Source organism: Ursus arctos, unplaced genomic scaffold, assembly GCF_023065955.2.
Source record: "Ursus arctos isolate Adak ecotype North America unplaced genomic scaffold, UrsArc2.0 scaffold_16, whole genome shotgun sequence".
NCBI classification, from domain to species: domain Eukaryota; kingdom Metazoa; phylum Chordata; class Mammalia; order Carnivora; family Ursidae; genus Ursus; species Ursus arctos.
Genome location: NW_026622830.1, coordinates 22,909,407 through 22,928,429, shown reverse-complemented (window position 1 = coordinate 22,928,429; position 19,023 = coordinate 22,909,407). Strand labels below are relative to the sequence as shown.

General features: G+C 43.9%; 1 protein-coding gene across 3 annotated transcripts in view; it reads left to right on the top strand.

The window, feature by feature from the left end:
* The first annotated feature begins 10,862 nt into the window (after positions 1 to 10,862).
* CEP250 (centrosomal protein 250) overlaps positions 10,863 to 19,023 on the top strand; it is a 44,460-nt gene continuing 36,299 nt past the window's right edge. For all 3 annotated transcript variants that reach the window (XM_026503379.4, XM_044385785.3, XM_026503369.4), the window contains exons 1-2: positions 10,863 to 10,951; positions 18,376 to 18,664. In XM_026503379.4, the coding sequence (XP_026359164.2) occupies positions 18,479 to 18,664 (186 nt within the window). In that variant the 5' untranslated portion in view covers positions 10,863 to 10,951; positions 18,376 to 18,478. The remainder of the gene's footprint in view (positions 10,952 to 18,375; positions 18,665 to 19,023) is intronic.

Below are 19,023 nucleotides of genomic sequence, written 5' to 3'. Positions count from 1 at the left end.
GTGCAATTCGCAAATATTAGATCCAAGGATACAGTATTGAAAGTGGCCAGGGCAAAGAAATTTCTCACGTACCAAGGCAAAGGTATCAGAATTACGTCACACCTGTCTACACAGACCTGGAATGAGAGAAAGGGTTGGGAGGGCATTTTTAAAGCTCTTTCACAGAAAAACATGCAGCCAAGGATCCTTTATCCAGAAAGGCTGTCATTCAGAATTGATGGAGAAATAAAGAACTTCCAGAATCGCCAGTCATTGACCAATTTCGTAACCATGAAACCAGCCCTACAGGAGATAGTAAGGGGGGTTCTATAAAAGTAAAAAGGCCCCAAGAGTGATACAGAACAGAAAGTCACAATCTATAGAAATAAAGACTTTACTGGCAACATGGCATCATTAAAATCATATCTCTCAATAATCAGTCTCAATGTAAATGGCCTAAATGCTCCCATAAATGCCACAAGGTTGCAGATTGGATAAAAAGACATGACCCATCCATTTGCTGTCTACAAGAGACTCATTTTGAACCTAAAGATACATTCAGACTGAAAGTAAAGGGATGGAATACCATCTTTCAAGCCAATGGACCTCAAAAGAAAGCTGGGGTAGCAATTCTCATATCAGACAGATTGGATTTTAAACTAAAGACTATAGTTAAAGACACAGAAGGGCACTATATTATTCTTAAAGGATGTATCCAACAAGTGGCTATGACAATTATAAATATATATGCCCCCAACAGGGGAGCAGCAAGATACACAAGCCAACTCTTAACCAGAATAAAGAGACATATAAATAAAAATACATTAATAGTAGGGGACCTCAACACTCCACTATCAGAAATAGACAGAGCACCCATGCAGAAAACTGACAAACAAGGGCTTTGAATGCCATACTCAACAAGTTGGAACTCATAGATACATATAGAACACTACACCCCAGAACCAAAGAATACTCATTCTATTCTAATGCCCATGGAACGTTCTCAAGAATAGACCATGTTCTGGGTCACAAAACAGGTCTCAACCGATACCAAAAGACTGAAATTATTCCCTGCATATTCTCAGACCACAACGCTCTGAAATTGGAACTCAACCATAAGGAAAAATTTGGAAGAAACTCAAACACTTGGAGACTAAGAACCATCCTGCTCAGGAATGATTCGATAAACCAGGAAATCAAAAATCAATTTAAACAATTTATGGAGACCAACGAGAATGAAAACACAATGGTCCAAAACCTATGGGATACTGCAAAGGCAGTCCTAAGAGGAAAATACATAGCCATCCAAGCCTCACTCAAAAGAATAGAAAAATCTAAAATGCAGTTTTTATATCCTCACCTCAAGAAGCTGGAACAGCAACAGAGGGACAGGCCTAATCCACGCACGAGGAAGCAGTTGATCAAGATTAGAGCAGAAATCAATGAATTAGAAACCAGGAGTACAGTAGAGCAGATCAACAGAACTAGAAGCTGGTTCTTTGAGAGAATTAATAAAATTGACAGACCACTGGCAAGACTTATCCAAAAGAATAGAGAAAGGACCCAAATTAATAAAATTATGAATGAAAAAGGAGCAGTCACAACCAACACCAATGAAATTGGAAGGATTATTAGAAACTTTTATCAACAGCTTTATGCCAATAAATTAAGCAATCTGGAAGAGATGGAGGACTTCCTGGAAACCTATAAACTACCAAGATTGAAACAGGAAGAAATTGATTTCTTAAACAGGCCAATTAATTATGAAGAGATCAAAACAGTGATAAACGACCTTCCAAAAAACAAAACTCCAGGCCTGGACAGTTTTCCTGGGGAATTCTACCAAACAGTCAAAGAAGAAAAAATACCTATTCTCCTAAAGCTATTTCAAAAAATAGAAACAGAAGGAAAGCTACCAAACTCATTCTATGAGGCCAATTTACCTTGATCCCCAAACCTAGCAAAGACCCCATCAAAAAGGAGAATTACAGACCAATTTCCCTAATGAATATGGATGCCAAAATCCTCAACAAGATCCTGGCTAATTGAATCCAACAGTACATTAAAAGGATTATTCATCATGACCAAGTGGGATTCATCCCTGGGATGCAAGGGTGGTTCAACATTCGCAAATCAATCAATATCATAAATTTTATCCAGAAAGAAAAATTCAAAAATCATATGATTCTCTCAATAGATGCAGAAAAAGCATTTGACAAAATACAGCATCCTTTCCTGATTAAAACCCTTCAGAGTGTAGGGATAGAGGGTACATTCCTCAATCTCATAAAAACCATCTATGAAAAGCCTACAGCAAATATCATTCTCAATGGGGAAAAGCTGGAAGCCTTTCCCTTAAGATCAGGAACACAACAAGGATGCCCACTCTTGCCACTATTATTCAACATAGTACTAGAAGTCCTTGCAACAGCTATCAGAAAACAAAAAGGGATCAAAGGTATCCAAATCGGCAAAGAAGAAGTCAAAATGTCTCTCTTCGCAGATGACATGATACTCTATATGGAAAACCCAAAAGAATCCACTCCCAAACTATTAGAAGTTATAGAGCAATTCAGTAATGTGGTGGGATACAAAATCAATGCTCAGAAATCAGTTGCATTTCTATACATGAATAATGAGACTGAAGAAAGAGAAATTAGGGAATCCATCCCATTTACAATAGCACCAAAAACCATACGTTACCTTGGAATTAACTTAACCAGAGACGTAAAGGATCTATATTCTAGAAACTATAAATCACTCTTGAAGGACATTGAAGAAGACACAAAAAGATGGAAAAATATTCCATGCTCATGGATCGGAAGAATTAACATAGTGAAAATCTCCATGCTACCCAGAGCAATCTACACTTTCAATGCTATCCCAATCAAAATACCGATGACATTTTTCAAAGAACTGGAACAAATAGTTCTTAAATTTGTATGGAACCAGAAAAGGCCCCGAATCGCCAAGGAACTACTGAAAAGGAAAAACAAAGCCAGGGGCATCACAATGCCGGATTTCAAGCTGTACTACAAAGCTGTGATCACAAAGACAGCATGATACTGGCACAAAAACACACACATAGACCAATGGAACAGAACAGAGAACCCAGAAATGGACCCTCGGCTCTTTGGGCAACTAATCTTTGATAAAGCAGGAAAAAACATCCGGTGGAAAGAAGACAGTCTCTTCAATAAATGGTGCTGGGAAAATTGGACAGCTACATGCAAAAGAATGAAACTTGACCTCTCTCTCACACCATACACAAAGATAAACTCCAAATGGACGAAAGACCTCGATGTGAGACAGGAATCCATCAAAATCCTAGAGGAGAACATAGGCAGCAACCTCTTTGACATTGGCCAAAGCAACCTTTTTCATGACACATCTCCAAAGGCAAGAGAAACAAAAGATAAAATGAACTTGTGGGACTTCATCAAGATAAAAAGCTTCTGCACAGCCAAGGAAACAGTCAGAAAAACTAAGAGGCAGCCCATGGAATGGGAGAATATATTTGCAAATGATACTACAGATAAAAGACTGGTATCCAAGATCTACAAAGAACTTCTCAAACTCAATACGCGAGAAACAAATAAACAAATCATAAAATGGGCAGAAGATATGAACAGACACTTTTCCAATGAGGACATACAAATGGCTAACAGACACATGAAAAATGTTCAAAATCATTAGCCATCAGGGAAATTCAAATCAAAACCACGCTAAGATACCACCTTACACCAGTTAGAATGGCAAAAATCAACAAGGCAGGAAACAGCAATTGCTGGAGAGGATGTGGAGAAAGAGGATCCCGCCTACATTGTTGGTGGGAATGCAAGTTGGTACAGCCACTCTGGAAAACAGTGTGGAGGTCCCTTAAAAAGTTAAAAATTGAGCTACCCTATGACCCAGCCATGGCACTACTGGGTATTTACCCCAAAGATACAGACGTAGTGAAGAGAAGGGCCATATGCACCCCAATGTTCATAGCAGCATTGTCCACAATAGCTAAATCGTGGAAGGAGCCGAGATGCCCTTCAACAGATGACTGGATTAAGAAGTTGTGGTCCATATATACAATGGAATATTACTCAGCTATCAGAAAGAATGAGTTCTCGACATTTGCTGCAACATGGACGGTACTGGAGGAGATAATGCTAAGTGAAATAAGTCAAGCAGAGAAAGACAATTATATGATTTCTCTCATCTATGGAACACAAGAACTAGGAAGATTGGTAGGGGAAGAAAGGGATAAAGAAAGGGGGGTAATCAGAAGGGGGAATGAAGCATGAGAGACTATGGACTCTGAGAAACAAACTGAGGGTTTCAGAGGGGAGGGGGGTGGGGGAATGGGATAGGCTGGTGATAGGTAGTAAGGAGGGCACATATTGCATGGTGCACTGGGTGTTATACGCAATTAATGAAACATGGAACTTCACATCAAAAACCAGGGATGTACTGTATGGTGACTACCATAATATAATAAAAAAACATTTTAAAAAATCTACTTCTATTTACTTACTTTTAAAGACTTTTAAAAAGATATTATTTATTTATAAAGATATATATTTATTATTTAAAGATATTATTATTTCTTTAAAGAGAGAGAGCATGAGAGCACAAGCAGGGGGAAGCGGCAGGCAGAGGGAGAAGCAGGCTCCCTGCTGAGAAAGAAGCCCGATGTGGGACTTGATCCCAGGACCCTGGGATCATGACCTGAGCTGCAGGCAGACGCTTAACTGACTGAGCCATGCAGGGGTCCCTAAGGATTTTATTTCTGTATTTGAGAGAGAGATAGCAAGAGAGAGCACGGAGTGGGGGGAGGGGCAGAGGGAGAGGGAGAAGCAGACTCTGCTGAGCAGGGAGCCTGAAGCTAGATCCCAGGACCCTCGATCATGACCTGAGTTGAAGGCAGACGCTTAACTGATGGAGCCACCCAGGTGCCCCCAAAATATCTGCTTTTAAGAACTAAATTGTATTTACATATGTAAAGCACCTTTCTTTCAGTGACCAGCATATAGTAGGTGCTCCATAAATTAGTTTTTTTTTTAAAAAAAGGATTCACTTGTTAAAATGCTATCCTTGTTCATAAATGAGGAAATAGAGCCTCAGAGAAGTGAAGTGACTGACACAAGATCACATAGTTAGAAATGACAGAGGCAGGACTCAATCCAGACACAGGACTCTGAATCCAGTGCTCTTCCCACAAGAAGAAAGGTTGATCTTTCCTGGTATCACCCTACATGTTAGGGGTTGGTCGGAAAGAGAGGCCAGAGTCCCTGACCCGCCATCTGTGTTTCTTCTGATCTGTGGGGCCTGGGCCGTTCCCATCAAGGGAACCCAGAGAGCAGCGCAAGAGCAGAGCCACCTAATCCTTCCCCCAAACACCTTTCTGGTTTGTGTTGTTTAAACTTCCCCAGGAGCTGCGGCTCCTCAGGGCTCTCCCTAGTGAGCACTCAATGGCTCCCCCAGCTGAGCTTCTCGGGAACTGCACTTGGTCAGAGCCAGGGCTTTCTGTCCTAGGTCCATCTATCCCACCCACTATAGTCTGGAACCTGTGTGTGGGCGGACGTGCTTTCTGTCTGTTGGGGGTGTGGGGCACCATCAACTCCTGCTTTGGGCTCTCTGCTCAGCAGGGAGCCTGCTTCTTCCTCTGCCTGCCTCTCCCCCTGCTTGTGATCTCTCTCTCTCAAATAAAATCTTTTTAAAAATTACACAAGTTAAAGAAATAATACAAATGTATGATGAAAAAAATTTAAACAGTACAAAAGAATACACAGAAATACCCAGTTCTTCCAGTCTTTTCTGGAAACAACCGCTCTTATCAGTCTCCTGAATAATTTTCTATACAATATGAGGTATTTTTAAACACTTTTTAAAAAAAGATTGTATTTATTTGTCAGAGAGAGAGAGCACAAGCAGGGGAAGCGGCAGGCAGAGGGAGAAGCAGGCTCCCTGCTGAGCAAGGAGCCCGTTGTGGGACTTGATCCCAGGACCCTGGGATCATGACCTGAGCTGAAGGCAGACACTTAACCAACTAAGCCACCCAGGCATCCTTTAAAAACTTTTTAATGAAGTATGATACCCATACTGAATATATTCTAATTACAAATTAACTCATGTTAATTACAAATTAACTCATGCTCGTTGGAGGGAAATCATATGATACCCATACTGAATATATTCTAATTACAAATTAACTCATGTTAATTACAAATTAACTCATGAGTTAATTACAAATTAACTCATGCTCATTGGAGGGAAAAAAAAGTTCAAACAATACCAAAGTTTTTTAATTAAAAGAGACAGTCCCCTTGCATTGCTCCCCTGTCTCCCTCCCTAGAGATAACCACTGTTGATATTTGGGACCTGGAAACCTTATTATCATTCTTGAACTCAGAAAGCTCAGATTCTTGCTAGATTTCTACTCCTTCTTCTCTTCATTTTGTCTCCCATGCTGCACATAAAATTCTAATAGATAAGTATTATCCCCATTTTGCAGCTGAGGGGTCTAAGGCTCAGAGAGGGGCCTCAGGAGCTGGTTGTTCAAGGACACAAGGCAGAGCCACGAGTTCAACCCCAGGGGAATGTGTCTGCCTCCGAGCTCAATGGTCTTTCCATTATGTTCCTCCACCTCATGCCTGTCTGGAATAGTATAGCTTCATTGTTGTGACAATGAGGCAGCAGGTAAAGTCTCAGGTTAAAATATGATTAAGGGCTCATTTTTTTTGAAGAAGGAGAGGAGCTGGTCCTGTGGGAGCTGTCACCAAACAACCTTTACTGCCCAAGTCCGGAATGGTGGTGAAAAGATGCCACCCACTTCAAGAAATGTCCAGCTTGGATGAGTTAGTTACTTGGAGCTTGACTTTGTCAGTACGAAGGGGCCGGGACTAGAATGAGACCTGCTGCCTGAAGAGAAATACATGCTATGCTCCTGTACGCCATTGTGCGGTGCACAATGCTTGTAACGCCCTTCCTGCCTTTCTCTGCTCAGCAGACTTACCCTTCACAATCAGGTGATGGCATCACAACCTCTATGATGCCACCCACTCCCTCTTTATAAAATTGACCACACAGTGTGTATGAAACATGTATGTATTTTCCTGCCTCCCATGTGAGTCTGTGAACTGGGGTTCTAGGCAGGGTCCATGTATTACTGATCTTTGGGTCTCTTCTAGTGTCTAGCTCAGGATTTGGCACATAGTAGGTGCTCAATCAATATTTGTTTAATGAGGAATGAATGGACTCAGATGGACCGCAGCAAGTTGTTCACAACCTACCGCAAGATACTATATTCTTTTTGTGCTCCTAGCTCTGCCTCAGACTGCTAGCTTGTAGTGAGAAAGAGGGGAACGGTTGGGATTTTTCCTCCATTTCCTCCCCTCTGTCACCCTCAGCTCGCTTCAGCCACTCAGAGTGTTGACATGGAGAGGAAGATGGGGAGAGGAGTGGCAAAAGTCTTCTCTGAGCTCGTAATGTAGCTGGCTTTATGCTTTCTGGGTCTGGCCAATGTTTATGGCTGCTCTGGTCCATCATCAAAGCATCATGGGTGCTTTTACAGGCTCTTCAGGGGTTCCCTGCTGGGCCCCTGCCCTGAATTCCCCTTAGCAAGGACATCTCTGTTGCCAGTAGTCATTTGTCTTCTTACTTCTGGGGTCTCTTTTCCCCTCTAGGAGGCCCTACTGAACAGGAACCAGGAAGGACCTATGCAAGCTTTCTCTCACTTAGCCCACATCTGGCCTACAGAAAACATTTCCCCAGGCGCCTGGGTGGCTCTGTTGGTTAAGCAGCCAACTCTTGATTTTGGCTCAGGTCATGATCTCAGGGTGGTAAGATTGAGCCCCACTTTGGCTCTCTGCTGGGAGTGGAGCCTGCTTAAGATTCTCTCTTTCCCTCCTTCTGCCCCCTGACCCAAAAAACAAACAAACAAACAAACAAACAAACAAACAAACATTCCCTGACAAGTTCTGGGAGAGCAGGCCAACTCCAACACAACAGCATTGTCCTGGGTCTGCCACTAAGGCAGTTATTAGGCTTGTCTCTTGTCACTGGATCTCCCAGGCAGGAGGTAAATCCAGTCAATGTGTTCTCCAACTGCAATGGGTACAGATTTGGCACCTCAAACCCTTCTGGAAGTTCTCTCTTCCAATCACCTGGCTTGAGCAGTTAAATCTTCTCCAGGAAGGGTGGGGACTCACAGCTAGAAACAGCTCCACACAAATTCTCTATCCTCCACTCTCCTGACCCCAAAGATAAGGGATTTAAGAACTTTAAAATAGATTTTAACCCATTAGAAAAAAAATACATATGTTTTTTTAGCACCTCACTTTGAAATTTCACATATATAATTTTAAAAAGAAAGGAAGTCGGTCAGTCCAGGCAGCCTCTTGGCATGGGGTAGGGAGAGTATCTATAAATAATGAGCAAGGCTGGGGGGCAGGATCCGTATTTTAGCCCTGGGAGAGGGTTAGGATATAAAGCACATTCCAGAGATGGAATCTGGAGCATAAAGAAAGAAGCCCAGTTTACCTGGAGGGGACCAATGTTAGTTTTCTTTCCACAGATCCATCATATCTTCCTCGAGTGCAGCCTCCTTCAAGGACCTCTCCCTACTCTGGTTCATCAGACAGATTCAACATGGCCAGATGGATTAAGTCTTTTCTCAGAGGGCACTAGGGCCTCAAGCAATTCAAGTGATGTGTATGATTGCTCTTTTCCTTGTCCCAAAAGTTCCCCACACTTTGAAGAACATTTGAAGGCTGATGTATTCTCTAGGGGGGAATATTACCCACTTTCACACATCACTGAACTCCACTTTCTGCTCTCACCCAGACAAAATACCCAGTTGTACTATTTTATGTTTTAATACGATTTCCAACTTTTTGTTAATACCTTGTATTATTACGCAATACTAGCACATAATAGGTGTTCAGTAAATATCTGCTGGGTGAATGAATAAACAAACAAGGGAATGAATAAACAAATCCCCCCTTTGCAAAGATTGAAGGTTAGTTTGGTTTCAATCCCCTTCCACTCCATTTACCCTTTATTGATAGTCTGAAACCTATGTTCACTCCTCACGGTCTTAAAACATATTGTGTAGTTTGCTGATGGATTTTATGCTATTAATCTTTGTAATACTGAGGCTGATTTGATTCATTCATTCAATGGATGCTTATTTAACACCCACCATATATCAGGCTCTGTGCTAAATGCTTGGAGTAAGTCAGATATAGTCTCCTCTCCTCAAGAACCTTAAACTTTTGAGGGGGAGAAAGATAATAAGTAAACAAAAAAATAATAATAAGTGGAAAATGCTATGAAAGAAACAGAGTACTGTGATGGAAAATGATTGGATATTATTTTAAATAGCGCAGTCAGGAAAGACCTAGCTGAGGAAGTATCATTTAAGCTGCGGCCTGAAGGAGGGGAAGGTATCTGTTAAGACTACAGATGGAGGAAGAGCAGTCTAGGTAGAAGGCATAGTATAAGCAAAGGCCCTGAGGCAAAGAGGTTGTTTCTTTTCTCCGCATTGCAAATATTGTAGTGAACATTCTTGCACAGTTCCTGTTGCAGAAATATTTCCCTGGGGTGGATTCCCACACCACTGATTCTTTGCATCTTTTTCTCTGTCTGGTGTCTGTGATGTTTCTTTTCTCCCTAGTTTGCCTTTCAGAATCAGGGTCCTCCCTCTCCTCCCCTTTTCCTCCACTGAACTTTCTCTTTTTCTCGAAGTAACTGTTAAGAACTTTTGTTGTTCTTATAGGAGAAAAGATACAGCATAGCTCTTATCAAAGCATTCCCTTCTCAGGTGCCTTTGGCTGAAGATTGTGCTGCACACCTACTGTCCATTCATCTATTCATCTACTCTCTCAGTACTTACTGAGCACCTATTTTGTACCAGGGATTGTGCTGGGTGCTAGAGATACACAGCCTTTATTCAGTGCTTCCCAAATGTGTTCCTGATGTATCACCTAAGGTATTCGCCAAAATGCAGATTCTGGGGCTTCACCCTTGGTTCACTCACTTTATAGGGGTGCAGTCCAAGACTTTGCATTTCAAGAAGTTCCCCCATTTTTTTTTTTTGCTTTTTTTTAATCCCACCTAAAAATTTAGAACCACTGAGTGTTAAAGAGGCAGGTAAATGAAATTCACAACTCCAAGATGTTTTGATTGATAATGCATTGATAATTTAAGCACAAAACGCTACGAAATAACACTTGGGTCATAGAGGTAAGAAAGAGTTCTCTAGAGGAAATCAGGTTTACACATAAAATCAAACAAACTGAAGTTCTCCGGACTAAGATATTCACTCACAGAACACCCAGTGCGAGACCTGCGCGAAAAAACAGTGCCGTGTGTCCAAACGACACTAAGTATGCTCTGAGTGTTGTATTGCCTGAGGCTACTTGGAGCTTCGAGGTCTGAATGCGAGAAAACCCTAGAACAGGTCGCCCTGCGGGTTTTATCCACACCCAGGAGCCTGTTCCCTCATTACTCACGCAGTTGTTAATTGCATTCGGGTTTGTGGGTGGAGCAGCGACTAGGCGCACGTAGAGCCAGGCCCCGCACACATGCGCAGTATGTAACCCCGAAGCCAAAAGGGGGATGATTGAGGACAAGATTTTTCTGTTACCAAGACTTCCCTTTCTCGAATCCAGCAATCCTGGCTGTCCTCATTTCTGGCCAGGGAATCTTACATCTCTTGATGTAATCCACTGTTCCTTCTGGGCCACTCCAGTAAGTCGGCTGCCAGTACTCAACATGGCGGCAGGCCCCGAAGCGGCACAATCCGTCTATGGGTCTCCTACTCGGGGGGCGGGGCCCCCCGCCGGGGCGGGAGCCTGGGGGCGGGGTCTGGGCCGCCGCCGGGCGCTGGGCTCCCGCCCCCGGCCGGGCCTTAGTGGCTGCATCTCCCGTTCCGGCGCTGAGGATCACGCTGGAAATCGCGGGAGCTGAGCGTGGTGAGGTGGGGCCTCAAGGGCAGGCGGGAGGTGCCCGGGTTAACGGTCCGAGGCCTAGAGACGCGCCCGTGAAGGGCGCCTTAGGGAATCCCGTTGGAGCAGCGGCTTCCCGTTCCCCAGGAGGAACCTGAGGCCCAGAAAGGGCTTGGGACCCGTCCTAAGGATTTCGGCCCCTTGTCTCCGCGTCCATCTGCGACCACCACTCTGGGCTCCAGCCCGCGCAGAAAGGGATCTTCCCGACCCTCGTATCCAGCAGCTGCGGAGTCTGGGGGTGTCAGGAAAAGGCGCTGTGCTTTGCTGCGCGCGTCTTGCTCCTGGCTCCCAGAATTTTGCGGCTCCCTCTGCCCTTGGGGCTTTGCACGTGATCTGTCCTAAAGCCCAGTAGCACCCTCCGCCCCGCTCCGGAACTCTGGTTATTCCCGACTCAACTCAGATACCACTTCCTTGGAAACCTTTCCCCAGCGCTTTCTGCAGGCGCTGTTAATCCCCCTGCTGGGTTTTTGAACTCGTTGCACGGAGTTATTTTCCAGCCCCTCTTGTACACCCGTGCACTTGGGGCGTTATGCCTTGCGTTTTTCATCCCTATGTAAGAGAGTCTGGCATATGATGGTATTAATAATATTTCCTAAATAGTCACGAAGCGTCAAATGCTACTAAATGCGTTACATGCGAAGGCCCATTTAATCCTCACAGCAATTTCGTAAAGTGGGTTCTATGTCTTCACATTTTATGCATGAGAAACAGGCATTCGTAGATCATTTTGCCTAGAGTTCCACAACTAATTAGTGAGTGGAACTGGGAAATGAATTCTAGGCTGTCTGTCCCTAGGGCATGTGATAATTTCACCGAATTGCCTTTGGGTTTGATAAATGTCTATTGAATTGGTTTTTACTTTAACCCCGTGTGTTATGGTGGCCAGTTATGATGTGCCTTTGACTGAGAGGGCTTGGAAAGGAGAATTGATGTTCCCAAATATATAAAGTGAGTTTGTGGCAAAACCCCAGGCTAGAACCTACTGCCAGCCCTCTGTCCCTTCAGGCACATCTACCTTTCTTTTCTCCTTTTCCATCAGAGAGCTGCAGACCTAGGCCTCATCATTTCACAGCCTTTAGAAAGAACCCCTCACAGAGCTGTGATTTCATGTTACATGATTTAGGTGGCAGCTTAATGTAATGGATTAAGCCTAGAATTTGGAAACACATTGGGGTTTCATGTTTGCTCGGCTACCAATCATTTATATCCCTATTTTTGATACTCATTTTTCTTGTCTGGAAAATGAAGGCAATGATCTTATCTCAAAGGCTTTTTTTTGTGTGTGTGAAGATTGCAAATAATTGTTTTGAGAGAGTAAAGTGCTATATAAACTACATGATCTGGTTTTTTACCTTTTGGAAATTTATAGAGCTGTGAGCATTTTGTAAGACCATTGGTGATGTGGCTCATGTTACCTAATGCCTTTATATTCTTTCATTCAGTCAGTCAAATATTTAATGAGTACCTGCTATATACCAGGCACTGTTTTAGGAGCTGGGAATATAGCAGTCAATAAAACTATTCTTGCCCTTGGGAAATTTACATTCTGATAAGTATATTACACATAATAATCAGATAGGGACAGATAACATATGGTAAAGTAAATAGAAATACCAGTGTGTGTGGAGAGGTGGTGGTATTTTATATTTGGTGGTTAGGGAACAACTTTAACTGAGAAGGTGACACTTGAACAGAGATCTGAAGGTTGTAAGGGAGTGAGTGAGTCAAGAAGATAACTGGAGGAAGAGGCCCAGAGACGAGTGAGTGGCTTGTTATGTTCCAGGCACAAGCAGCAAGGAGGGCTGTGTGGCTGGGGAGGAGCAGGAAATGAAATTAAAACAATTGGAGGCTGGGATCAAATAATTAGGAGCCCATAGGCCCTGAGGATGATTTTGGTTTTTCCCCTGAGTAGCCATTGGAGGGTTCTGAGTTGCATAATCTGTCACTGTTTTAAAAGGATCACTCTGATTACTCTGTTGAGAAGGAACAAATTCTAGAATCAAGGGTGGAAACATGACTGTCTAGGAAGCTTTTGCAGTAATCCGGAGGTATTTTCTATGACTGGGCAAGAAATCACCCCCAAACTTAACAACTTGAAATAGCAATTGTTATCTCCTACAGTGTGGATTAGAAATCTAGGAGTGGGGCACAGTCGGGTTAAGCGTCCGACTCTTGGTTTTGGCTCAGATCGTGATCTCTGGGTTGTGGAATCTAGCCCTGCATGGGGCTCCTGGCTTGGGATTCTCTTTCCCACTCCCTCTGCCCCTCCTGCTCGCGCTCTCGCGCTCTCTCTCTCTCAAAATAAATAAATAAATCTTAAAAAAATAAAAAAGGATCCTAGGAGCAATTTAGCTGGGTGTTTCTGGCTTAGGATCTCTCTGGAGATGGCAGTCAAATTGATGGCTGCTCTGTTCCCAAGATGTTTCCTTACTGCTGGGCCTTTTCATTGAGCTGCCTGAGTGTCCTCAGGACATGGTGGAGAGAGTGGAGAGAGAGAGAGGCTGTAATGCCTTTTATGACCTTTTCTTGGAAGTCATTTCTACTTTATTCAGCTTCATTAACTTTATTCCAGTTCCTACTCTAGGAGAGAGAATTAGGCTGTGCTTCTTGAAGGGAGGAATATCAAAGAATTTGTGGGCATACCTTAAAGCCACCACACCAGGCAAGAGGGTGTGGCTTGGCTCAGGATGGTGGTGGTGAGGGGTTGAAAAGTGATAGGATCTGGTAGAGCCAACAGGATTTGGCGACAGATTGGTTACAGGATGTGGGAGAATGGCGTAAATATGACGAGGCTTCGGGCTTGAGCAGCCAGAGGATGGAATTGCCATATACTGAAATGGGGAAGATTGGAGGAGCAGAAGTTCACTTTTGCACAGTTAACTTTGAGGTGCCTGCTAATTTTTTGTGTTTGGAATAAGAAACAAATTGCCTTTGCAAACAAATACATATAGTTCCTTTGCTCAGGAAGTAAAATGTTGTGCCCTTGAGCATTTTTCCTTTCTTTGCTTTAAGTGACAAATTCTATTTAATGATACTAGTGCCATCTTAGTCTTTGCAATATATACACCTTCAAGTCTAGGTGGTGTTGCGTCTATTTAAACTTGATTTAAATACCCCTTCTGGAGTGTTTCGGGTGAGGGGAACTAAACATAATGTATATCACTCTTCTGTCACTTTCCAACCTAGGTTCAGAGGTGACTGCCCTTCCAGTCTGGTTCCTAGCAAAAGCAGGTCAGTCTTGCTCATGTCTGTATCACTGTGGTAGACTGAGCTCCAAATCATGAGCACTTATGGGATAAATTAATGCATAAAAGAAGTGAATCTTTCTCCTTTTCCTGTCTATTCAGTGCTTTGCAGTTTACAAAGCCCGCTGGCATCCATTATCTCATGTGATCATGATCCAGGTTGTTACCAGTTGCCAACTACTGACCTTTTCCTTTTCTGGGGGGACACTGAAACCTACCTTTCTTTTTTCTCTTTTTTTAAAGATTTTATTTATTTGTCAGAAAGAAGGGTGGGGGGCACAGCAGGGAGAGCAGCAGGCAGAGGGAGAAGCAGGCTCCCCACTGAGCAGAGAGCCCAATGCAGGATTCGATCCCAGGACCCTGGGATTATAACCTGAGCTGAAGGCAGACGCTTAACCAACTGAGCCACCCAGGCGTCCCTGAAACCTACCTTTCTTGTGGCGCTGTGCTAGTTTGTTCTCTGGCAGATCTGACACAGTGTTCCTAAAACAGTCCTAAAGTGCCTCTTGAGGAAACTCAGAACTAAATCTCAATTTCAGAAAGATTCCCGAGATAATTTTTCTCTCTTCGCTCCCTCTTTTTATGCTGGTTTTAATGAATTTTAAGTTTTATGGGGATTTTTTTTTGTTTTAATCATGAAACACTTAAATCATTTTTAAGATAAACTGTTTTTAAAACAATTTTAGATTTTAAAAAAATTGCACAAAACAGAGAGTTCCCACATGCCCTGCACCCTGTTTCCCCATCGTAATACCTTAATTCGTATGGTACATTTGCTACAATTCCAAATCATTTTTTGAGGTAAATGGAGCATATAAGTAAAACATGAACAAAATGAAGTTACTGCATTTCTGGAGGCCTCAGTTTCCTTATCTGTAAAACGGGAGAATTGAACTAAATTTTTAAATATAGCTAAAATTTTTAAGTTATCTACTGAAGTGAAATAATCCTATAATTCTAATATAATTCCACTTCTTTACTGAAGTATTACTGTCACCTTCCCAAATAATGTATACATGTTAACAGCAGCCTTTTTTTTTTAAAGATTATTTGAGAGAGAGAGCACACATGCACAAGAAGGGGGAGGGGGAGGGGCAGTGGGAGAGGGAGAGAGGAAGCTGACTCCGTGCTGAGCGCAGAGCCCAGCTTGGGGTTCGATCTCACAACCCATGAGATCACGACCTGAGCCAAAACCAAGAGTTGAACGCTGAACTGACTGAGCCACCCAGGCGCCCCTGCATGTTAACAGCAGCCTTAGCCTCATCCTAAGAGAGGGCTTAGTATGAGAATTCTGGGGACTGTGGCAGAACTGCCTGTAGAGATAGTAGGTTGAACTATACGACATTACCATTTCTGTAGGTTAAAAAGTGGGCAAATATTGGCAATTTTGTATGGTTCAAACAAAATGGGGGAGTAGGAATTCCAAGGAGGGAGAGGGAGCCCTTGGGACCTCTGAGCCTCCCACTGGGTGCAGGAACCCAGCCCCAGCCCTCACAAGATTAGGAGAGAAAAAGGTCCATCAGGTCCCTTGAAGCAACTCAGAGCTACCTTTGTTTTGCTTGCGGTGTTGGCAGCAAGAGTGGTTTCCCAGCAAGTCTGTACCTTCTACACGGGGAGAGACGGAGCCAGCATTTCACACAGCCGCGGTGAGCTGGTTGACACAGCCCTGGTGGAAGGGAAGGGTAGAAAAAGGATTTTTGGAGTGTGGGGGAAGACTGCGTTCACCCGGGTTAGAGGCTAGGAAGAGGCAGCCCAGGGTATTGGTGCCGCTCTACTCTTCCTACGTTATGCACTTTCCGTATGGCCTACCCCAGGCTCTACGAACTCAGCAGTCTTCTGTTGTCCAGGAGGTAATGTAAATTAGTAAACTGTGTTTTCCTCGGTAACTCTTACAAGAAAATCAACAGCGCAAGTGCGGTGATAAATGACAACTAAAATCTGCTATCAGAGTGAGGGAGAGAATAGACTGGGGTGGGGGCGGGAGGAGACTGGTGAACTGGAGAGCATATGCCCTGTCTAAGAGGGCAAACACTCCTGACTGCAGCTGCTTGTTGCCTTGTAGGAATGCGGGTCATCGGTCACTAGAGATTCTGATTTTCCAAAGGAGCCAGAAGGAAGAATTTTTTTAAAAAAGATTTATTTACTTATTTTAGAGAGAGAGAGAGCACAAGTGGGAGGGGCAGAGGGAGAGGGAGAGAGAATCTGAAGCAGACTCCGAGCTGAGCACAGAGCCTGATGCAGGGCTGAACCCCATGACCCTGAGACCATGATGTGAGCCGAAACCAAGAGTCGGCCCAGGCACCCCCAGAAGTAAGAATTTTTTGTGCATTCTCCCAATGGTAGATGTTCGTACCTAATTTGAATTCTGAAAAGCTTGACATAGGCCACATAATGGTGGAAAAGAACCAGCCAGCCACATTTGTAACCTCTGCTAAGTGTTGAGGTCTGCCTGGAGTGAAGCCCACGTGCATTTCTTCAACGTACAATGACCGAAAGGAATTAGATAGCTTCTGCTTTTGAGGAATTCACAGATTAGTAGAGAAGATAGACAAGTAATAATGATAAAATGCAATATAGTCATTAGACTCCCTCTATGTTATATATAGTTATATATATATAAATGTCTTTTATATATAGTGTCGTATATGTAGCTATAAAAGTGGTTAACTCTTCCTGAGTACATCTGGGATGACATGATAGGAGGTGGCATTTGAGCCAGGATGTAGGAAACAGCTTGGTGCATTAAAGGGATTTGGGGCCCCTGAAACTCCCACTGTATATGCAAATGTTAGATTTGCATTTGCTGTATATACCACTTTCTTCAGATGTTCACACCGATGGGCTGCTGGCTGGACCAAGAGGGCAGTTCTAATATTTTATTTTCTTGATAATAATTGGGAAAACAAATATTCCTTAACCCTTCTGGTGGGTGTCTCATGTCTCAGGGTTAATATGATGAGAACTCTAACCTACCCACCTCCTCCCAGGTTATCGTGTGTTTCAGAGGCCTCAGAAACTCAGAGGTCACATGGCTGGGCGCCCTCATTTTTGGATGAGGGACTGCAAGGGAAATGGTATGTCCGAGATCACAGAGCCCATTAGAGGCAGAGCTCGAACTGGCACCCCAGACTCTTCTTGACCACTATGCCTCCCCCTCTCCTGGGTATCTCCCAAGGTCTCTGCTTAGGCTGGTGTCCCCCCACCTCCCCATCTCCCTTCCACCCCTATGGGGGCCCATTGCCCTCTTTTGGCCCAGCTCCTGCTGGGTGAGGAGGTTTGCTATCCTACTGAAGCAGATTCCTCCCTCCCCACGCCCTCCCACTGCACCCTCCACTCTCTTAATGGATCCCTAGCCTAAAATGCCTGCTACTCTGTTTCTCTGTCGGAGAGTCAGACTTGCTTGTATTCAAATCCCTAATCAACCTAATGCCAACAGTATGAACTTGGACAACTTGTTTAACCTTTTTAATTTCTTAACTGAGGCTTAACCTTTGTAAGCTTCAGTTTCTTCATCCATGTACAATGAGTTATAATATTACTACGCTGAAGTACGATAGGAAGGCATTGTAGGGTTTCAAGATTCTTGTGACAACAAAATGACCTAGTGCGAGTAAAGCACTTGACTGTGACTGACCCATAGACATACTTGACAAGGATTAACTGTGGTGATGATTCACACAGTTGCCAGACTACCAGATTGGGCTAAATGCCCTTCCGCTGTTTTCCCTACTGTCCTATAATGTCTCTGTTAGGATTACACAGACTACATTGTGCTGTGATTGTGTCTTTCTCCGCTACTAGACTAGAATCACCTTCAGCCGTTCCTTCCACATTGGTTATTTGGCACTGTGCCAGGCACCAGGGAGCACCAACAGGTGCTCTTGGTCTAGTGCAGAGTTCCAGAAGGCGTGCCAGAAAATACTGGTCCTCTGAGCTTGTCTCGTGGTCCAATACATTTGGGAAATGATGCTTAGCGCCCCCCTTAGAGATTAGGGTCCATGTTAGTATTTTAAAGGCTCTGATGGGTCCTGTAGTAAAGGAACCCACTTACTTTACCCACCCCAGCTTTGCCAGACCTAGTGAGTATTTGATGAGTAAATTTGAATCACCTACACATTCCTTTCAACTCTTCTGTGTGCTTTGGTCCCCAGCTCAAGAGGAGGTCAGGTGGCACAGCAATGACTAGAGACCTTACTGGGAGTGAGCAGCCTCTGGCTGGATAAGGGTCTGTGGGCTTACCAGTCTGGTGCTCCCATGGAGACGGGAGGCCCTGGGTTGAACAATATGAAGCCCCAGTCACTGCAGCTGGTGCTGGAGGAACAAGTACTGGCGCTGCAGCAACAGATGGCAGAGAACCAAGCAGCCTCCTGGCGGAAGCTGAAGAGCTCCCAGGAGGCCCAGCAGAGGCAAGCAACCCTCGTGAGGAAGCTGCAGGCCAAGGTGAGGCAGCGGCCCTTGCACAGAGGCAAAGAGAACACTGCCGAGAGCTGGGTGCTGAGGTGGGGTAAGGGTTCCAGGAGACAGACCATGTGGTGGGAATGTCCCTAAACAGCCTCTCCTGTGATGCTCACAACTACTCCATGAGAGATCTATCCTGTCGCTTTTAAAGATGGCGGTCACAAGAGCTAAATGAGTTGTCTATGTTTGCTCTCCTAGGCTAGGCTAGGACCTGGCCCTGTGTTTTCTGATTCCACAGCCTGTAATCTCACCTCTCCAATACAACAGGCATAGAGAAAGTATTATTAACTGACCAAATAGAAACGACAAGATGTTATGGCCTTACCCCACTGTTATCACCC